Here is an 8,301-nt window from a genome sequence, read left to right as displayed (position 1 = left end):
TTTAAGTAGTTTAATTAGAATCACCTGGAAAACTAATTATCACATGTATTTAAGATTGATTTCAGTGATCCATTGAGCCCTGAGACACAATACCATCCACAAGGTTATTTGAAAAACAAAACAAGTAAATCTTTGACACTTAAATCCAATCTGCTTAATAATTTGGAACACAGTGTATACACATATACTATATACATGCTATACACACATGTACTATATACAGTACACACATACCATTCACACGTACTATACACACTCATGCACTATTCACACACACACACACTATACATACACATTTACTGTACACATGTACTATATACAGTACACACATATACCATACACACTCATGCACTATACACACATATACTATATACACAAATGTACTATACACACATATACTATATACACAAATGTACTATACACACATGTACTATATACTGTGCACACGTACTATACACAGTAAACACATATACCATACACACGTACTATACACACACATACTATATACACAGTACACACATATACCATACACACGTATTATACACACATGCACTATACACACAGACTATATACACACATGTACTAAACACAGTACACACATATAGCATACACACGCACTATACACACATGTACTATACATACACTACCAGATGGATCAATAATATTCTTTTTATTAATGTCTAGCAGTGATACAATATATCAGAAATGTTGATGTTTCTCACCATGGAGACAACAAAAACTCTCACTGTCGCCCTAATCCACTCCCGCCTGGACTACTGCAACTCTCTTTTAATTGGCCTCCCCCTCACGCGACTTTCCCCTCTCCAGTCTATCCTTAATGCAGCAGCCAGGGTCGTCCATCTGGCTAATCGTTACTCGGACGCGTCCGCTCTTCGCCAGTCGTTACACTGGCTGCCCATTCATTACAGGATACAATTCAAAGTACTTGTTCTCACCCACAAAACTCTCCACAGTGCGGCACCCCCATACATCTCCTCCCTCATTTCAGTCTATCGGCCTAGCCGACCGCTGCGCTCTGCAAACGACTTTCGAATAACCTCTGCACTAATCTGTACCTCCCACTCCCGACTCCAAGACTTCTTCCATGCTGCGCCAATCCTCTGGAATGCTCTACCCCAATATTAGGACCATCCACAACTTGCATAGCTTTAGGCGCTCACTCAAAACTCATTTGTTCAGAGCGGCCTATCACGTTCCCTAATCAGTCATTTTATGTTTGTGTGTGTGTAGCCCATTCGCTATCTCCATCTACCCCCCACCCCCTGAAGATGGCTGGACCATCACTGTAAATACACCATTGTAAATACACACCTATGCTTTCTATCTCCCCACCTCATTGTAGATTGTAAGCTCTCACGAGCAGGGTCGTCTTAGGCTACGTTCACATTTGCGGTCAGCGCCGCAGCGTCGGGCGCCGCAGCGGCGCCGCATGCGTCATGCGCCCCTATATTTAACATGGGGGCGCATGGACATGCGTTGTGCTGCGTTTAGCGCCGCATGGCCGCAAGCGTTGGACGCAAGAAACGCATCAAGTTGCATTTTTTTTGCGTCCAACTTGCGGCCAAAAACGACGCATGCGGCGCAAAACGCAGCGTTTTAGCGTGCGTTTTGCCGCGTTTTTGTTTGCGTTGTGCGCTGCGGCGCACAACGCAAATGTGAACGTAGCCTTATTTTGCTTTATTGCTGTATTGTTAAGGCTACGTTCACATTTGCGTTGTGCGCCGCAGCGTCGGCGCCGCAGCGCACAACGCAAACAAAAACGCGGCAAAACGCACGCTAAAACGCTGCGTTTTGCGCCGCATGCGTCGTTTTTGGCCGCAAGTTGGACGCAAAAAAAATGCAACTTGATGCGTTTCTTGCGTCCAACGCTTGCGGCCATGCGGCGCTAAACGCAGCACAACGCATGTCCATGCGCCCCCATGTTAAATATAGGGGCGCATGACGCATGCGGCGCCGCTGCGGCGCTGACCGCAAATGTGAACGTAGCCATAACATTGTTACCTATGACTGTTGTGTTTGAAACTGTTAAACTGTAAAGCGCTGCGGAATATGTTGGCGCTATACAAATAAAGATTATTATTATTATTATTATGTTAAAAATACAAAAAAGTTACAGAATATCATAAAAAAGGTGTATGACGGTATATATAACAATAAGTATCCAAGTACCCTCAAGCACAGTAAGAGAATAAAATATATATCTGTGCAAGGTATATTTCCTGAGAATATTAATAAAAGCCAACAAAAATCAAGTGAAAAAAATTAATAAAAACTCCAATATATTTGTGCAATATGTGCAAAATGTGTTGATCTTTTGTAAGTTTCTTCTAAATGTACTAAACACAGTACACACATATACCATACACACGTACTATATACACTCATACTGTACACACATGTACTAAACAGTACACACACATGTACACACATATACTATATACACACATGTGGACAGAATGTCACACAACATTGATGCTTGGTGGGTGTGTGAAGCAAGCCTAGCAGGTGACGGTACAGACTGTCACATTTGCCCCCCGCACGTTTCGCCATCGCCCCCTGCGCCCCCAGCACGGAGCAGCATCATCTGTGCACCACATCAGCGGCCCGCTGCACAAGGAGGAAATGAGCGAGGCGGGCGGGCCCTAGAAGCCAAGTATCCAGCGTGTGTGAGGCTCTGTCCTGAGTGTCCCTTTGTCCCTCCTCTCCGTGCACAGCCCCGATGACAGCGGGGACCCCCGGACCCATGCCATCCTGATCCCGGCCCCAGCATGCCGGACACCGAGCCGGACAGAAGCAGGAAAGCTCCGGCGGAGGGGGAGAGGGCAGACCCGGCTGGCAGCCAGCATGGCACGGCTGGGGTCCTGGGTAAGGCTGCTGTCACGCATTGGTGTATGCGGGCTCCCGGCTGATGTGTGGGCACAGCTTGGCCTCTCCGCAGTGCCCTGGCCATGCTTTGTGTGCACCGGCTGCTAAATCCAGTGTTTGGGCTTCCGGGCTGAGCAGGCGGGAGGGTGAGACGTGACATTCAGGTGTACTGGCGGCTTCCTGAAAAGTCATGCACGGTGTGTCCCCCGTGTGTGTACGGTGTGTCCCCCGTGTGTGTACGGTGTGTCCCCGGCGTGTGCACGGTGTGTCCCCCGTGTGTGTACGGTGTGTCCCCCGTGTGTGTCCCCGGCGTGTGCACGGTGTGTCCCCCGTGTGTGTACGGTGTGTGCACGGTGTGTGTGCACGGTGTGTCCCCCGTGTGTGTGCACGGTGTGTCCCCCGTGCTGTGCTCCGCAGTGGTGCACGGCGCCTGCCTCGTGTGGCTGCAGACATGGCTTGTCACGGTTGTGGTGGGACGTTATGTGACTGGCGCTGCGGTACCGGACAGGAGCCCGCCGTGACTACATGGAGCGGGCTGGGACCATGTGCAGCCATCAGCTGTCTGTCTGTCCGTCCGTCCTATAGCCAGTAATGGGGGCAGGTGACGGTCTGACACACGGTGCAGCCGCCGGTCCAGTCACACAGCTGTGACTGTCGTCTTAGGGCTGCAGCCTCCTAAAGTCCCAGCTGTCCCATCCCCCTCCCCGCGGTCCAGCAGCGCTGCCCCCGGTCCTGCCCATCCGCCGCTATACACATCAGTGTGCAGTACCAAGCCCCGCTAACTCCGCACGGGAGTACGGCTGATTGTGGGGGTGCCGGAGCCCTCCGATCACACATCTGACCTAGCCTAAGACTAGGCCATCAGTGGGACAGTAGTGGCCAGCCTCTTTAAGGCATGTGATTGGCTGCAGTGGTGACAAGTGCGATAGATGTGGTGTCCCTGCTGCAGCTTCTCACCAGCCTGGAGCAGCGGATGAGAGGCCGTGCTGGAGCTGTGACAGATGTGTGACAGCTGGGGTTGTCATTTTCCAGGTCTACAATAGTATGTTCACACTTGTTCTTTGCTGTCAGGTTTCTGCTGATCTATACTGCATTGAAAGGGTGTTGTCACCTATTTGGGGTACATATGTAATGTGATGGACAAGCGGGGCATAACATTTTCCAAAAATTGATTCCTAAAATATATGTACTTATTATGTATTCATCTTGGAGCTTACGATATTATTGAATAGAGTTAAGCAAGAGAGCCACAGGACCCTGATCAGACCAGCGCCCACCTCCTACTAATGTATCAGATTGCTGCGAACCCTCAGTAAGGCTACGTTCACATTTGCGTTGTGCGCCGCAGCGTCGGAGACGCAACGCACAACGCAAACAAAAACGCAGCAAAACGCTGCGTTTTGCGCCGCATGCGTCCTTTTTTTGGTTGATTTTGGATGCAGCAAAAATGCAACCTGCTGCGTCCTCTGCGCCCGGACGCACGCACCGCAGTGACGCATGCGTCACAAAACGCAAGTGCAACGCATGTCCATGCGCCCCCATGTTAAATATAGGGGCGCATGACGCATGCGGCGACGCTATGGCGCCCGACGCTGCGGCGCAGACCGCAAATGTGAACGTAGACTATGTCTACGTTCACATTAGCGTTCTGCGCCGCAGCGTCGCCACATGCGTCATGCGCCCCTATATTTAACATGGGGGCGCATGGACATGCGTTGCACTTGCGTTTTGCGACGCATGCGTCCCTGCGGCGCACGCGTCCAGGCGCAGAGGACGCAGCAAGTTGCATTTTTTGTGCGTCCAAAATCAAGCAAAAAAAGGACGCATGCGTCGCAAAACGCAGCATTGTGCATGTGTGTTGCTGCGTTTTTGTTTGCGTTGCGTCGCCGACGCTGCGGCGCACAAAGCAAATGTGAACGTAGCCTTACCTTGTGGTGGGACACATATATGGCATCACCGGGGTCCATGACCAGAAAAGGCATCGGGGATGCCGCGATTAGTAGGTGGTTCCCAGTGCTCTGGCCCGGCAGCCATGGACTACCAATGTGGCTGTAGGTCCAGGGTCCTGCAAATCTTTTTTGGCTTCTCTAAACTCATACTCAAAGCCATACTGATAGGGAATTTAGATTGTGAGCCCCATCGGGGACAGCGATGATAATGTGTGCAAAACTGTAAAGTGCTGCAGAATATGTTAGAGCTATATAAAAATAAAGATTATTATTATAAGATTATTAACTTGACCTCCGAGTGAAGCCTGAGAATAACTGGAAAAACGTACTGTAAGGCCAGCTGCAGAGCTGCAGCACATCCACAGCAAAATCCAATACGGTTGTGGTGCAGATTTAGCCTCTCTACATTAATAGCTAGCAGCAGAGGTTGTTTAGCAGCAGAGGTTGTCTAGCAGCAGAGGATATTTAGCAGCAGCAGATGTCTAGCAGCAGAGGATATTTAGCAGCAGAGGTTGTCTAGCAGCAGAGGATGTCTAGCAGCAGAGGTTGTCTAGCAGCAGAGGTTGTCTAGCAGCAGAAGTTGTCTAGCAGCAGAAGATGTCTAGCAGTAGAGGTTGTCTAGCAGCAGAAGATATTTAGCAGCAGAGGTTGTCTAGCAGCAGAGGATATTTAGCAGCAGAGGTTGTCTAGCAGCAGAGGATATTTAGCAGCAGAGGTTGTCTAGCAGCAGAGGATATTTAGCAGCAGAGGTTGTCTAGCAGCAGAAGATGTCTAGCAGCAGAGGTTGTCTAGCAGCAGAGGTTGTCTAGCAGCAGAGGTTGTCTAGCAGCAGAAGTTGTCTAGCAGCAGAAGATGTCTAGCAGCAGAGGTTGTCTAGCAGCAGAAGATATTTAGCAGCAGAGGTTGTCTAGCAGCAGAGGTTGTCTAGCAGCAGAGGTTGTCTAGCAGCAGAGGTTGTCTAGCAGCAGAGGTTGTCTAGCAGCAGAGGTTGTCTAGCAGCAGAAGTTGTCTAGCAGCAGAAGATGTCTAGCAGCAGAGGTTGTCTAGCAGCAGAAGATATTTAGCAGCAGAGGTTGTCTAGCAGCAGAGGATATTTAGCAGCAGAGGTTGTCTAGCAGCAGAGGATATTTAGCAGCAGAGGTTGTCTAGCAGCAGAGGATGTTTAGCAGCAGAGGTTGTCTAGCAGCAGAGGATATTTAGCAGCAGAGGTTGTCTAGCAGCAGAGGATATTTAGCAGCAGAGGTTGTCTAGCAGCAGAGGATATTTAGCAGCAGAGGTTGTCTAGCAGCAGAGGATATTTAGCAGCAGCGGTTGTCTAGCAGCAGAGGTTGTCTAGCAGCAGAAGATGTCTAGCAGCAGAGGTTGTCTAGCAGCAGAAGATATTTAGCAGCAGAGGTTGTCTAGCAGCAGAAGATATTTAGCAGCAGAGGTTGTCTAGCAGCAGAAGATATTTAGCAGCAGAGGTTGTCTAGCAGCAGAAGATATTTAGCAGCAGAGGTTGTCTAGCAGCAGAGGATATTTAGCAGCAGAGGTTGCCTAGAAGCAGGTTGTTTTTTTTTTAAGAGAAGGACAGAGCAATAAGTGGCAGATCATTAAGGTCTTCCTGCCATAGTTTCGGCATAAAACATTTTAATAAGTCACAATATCTTTGCACAACTTGAAAGTTGCACAAAAATATTGCAACAGTTGGGCCCCTATTCATCAGGATTTTGCTCTAAATTGCTTTAAAACTCACAAAGTTTTTGCTAATTTTTTTTTGCAACTCAACCAAAGTGGTAGGAGCTGGGGTGGGATGAGTGTGCAACATGATGTGGGCATGACACCACAGCTCGGCTTACTCATGATGAACCGCCACGTTCCTTATGCCAGAAATCTTGCCCGATTTCTGGTATGGTGCATGTAGGTGCACGCTACCTGTCAGACATGTCTGATTCTTTAAGAAGAACATGCGTCTTAATGATTCATGACTCCAGCACACACCCCTCATCATGACCGGCAAGAAAATCACCAGTCTTGATGAAACTGTTCTTGGGTGGTTACACACCCGTCCCGGCTCTATACACCAGTATAGGCGTAACATCGTCATGACGAGGCATGGCTATGCCCGCCCATCTAATTCATGACAAGGTTACACCATTTTAGTGGGGTAACTTCAGGAATGTACTCCATTGTCTGTCTGGAGAACATTTCTGGGGCATCCACTGGTTATCAGATTCACCTAATTCATGAAGATATGTGGCACATTGTACTCCAGCAAGCCCCTTAATTAAGAAGTGCGTGCACAGCGCCAGTCTTAATGAATCAGTTTGCAAATACAATAGTGCTTAAAAGTTTGTGAACCCTTCAGAATTTTTCAGATTTCTGCATGAATGTGACCTAAAACCACATCAGCTCTTTGTTGGATAGCTGAAAAGTTTATTTGGTGTGATATTCCTACCTCTTCATACTGATGAGCTGGACAATAAGCTAGGCTGGCGGCCTGCGGGCGGCCACTTCATTCACTGTCCTCTATCATCGACCGTGCCATAGGCAACAACAAATGAACAAATGAGAGACACTATAGTCTAAATGTGTATCACCTCAGGGCACCTCCACCAAATAGACAGTAGATCTGTGTTTGCAACGATAAACATTGGCCACAAAACTGGACTTTCTTTAAGAATGTTTCAGGAAGCCTCTTGTTTTAGGACTAGCATCCATTGAGGAAGGTCTTGAATCCAAAGCTGAGGAAACGTGTTTAGGCACAAGCCACTTTGTACAGTTAGTTGATGGCTCTGAACCAGGTTCGGAGGTTGGTCTAGGGTTGCATTTCTGAGGGCACTCCACATTGAGCTGACAGTGAGGTTTGGATGTAGGATGATTGATTCTGTAGACATCTGGAGTTTGACACGAACATGTAGGCATGGATGGAGTCAAATCTGTGCCGCTGCTTCCTCATGTATCGTGGCATACCAAAGTGTACACCGTACTCTCATGTCTGATATTTGTCCAATTACTTAAGTCATTTTCATTTTGCATATAATTGACCAATGACCAGTTGGTGGTCATTTCATGGCTGAGACTGCTCAGTATAAACGCAGCTTGTGTCTGAACATGCATAACGTTTATCACCATGACTTATGCTGGATGGTGAATTGGCGCATTTTTAGTCTGTCTAGTCCAAGCTGAAATCATCTATTAGTCGGCGTACTTTTAGAACACTTCTTAAGGTACCGTCACACTCAGCGACGCTGCAGCGATATAGACAAGGAGCCGATCGCTGGAGCGTCGCTGTTTAGGTCGCTGTAGAGACGTCAAACACAGCAGCTCCAGAACGATGCAGGAGCGATCCTGTGACGTAGCGGTGACTCACTTATCGTTCTCGCAGGTCGTTAGCTCCATGTAAAACATTGCTGGCATCGTTGCTTTTGCTGTCAAACACGACGATACACGCCGACCTGACGACCAAATAAAGTTCTGGACTTCT

General features: G+C 48.3%; 1 protein-coding gene across 2 annotated transcripts in view; it reads left to right on the top strand.

Annotated features, from left to right (window-relative positions):
• Nucleotides 1-2,482: 2,482 nt before the first annotated feature.
• ANO8 (anoctamin 8) overlaps nucleotides 2,483-8,301 on the top strand; it is a 99,637-nt gene continuing 93,818 nt past the window's right edge. Inside the window, exon 1 of one of the 2 annotated variants that reach the window (XM_077252259.1) lies at nucleotides 2,483-2,886. In XM_077252259.1, the coding sequence (XP_077108374.1) occupies nucleotides 2,790-2,886 (97 nt within the window). In that variant the 5' untranslated portion in view covers nucleotides 2,483-2,789. The remainder of the gene's footprint in view (nucleotides 2,887-8,301) is intronic. The other variant, XM_077252250.1, reaches the window with a different exon arrangement.

This window comes from Ranitomeya variabilis, chromosome 1 (assembly GCF_051348905.1).
Source record: "Ranitomeya variabilis isolate aRanVar5 chromosome 1, aRanVar5.hap1, whole genome shotgun sequence".
NCBI lineage: Eukaryota > Metazoa > Chordata > Amphibia > Anura > Dendrobatidae > Ranitomeya > Ranitomeya variabilis.
Note: the sequence above shows the minus strand (reverse complement) of the source record. Positions and strands in the feature narration are given on the sequence as shown.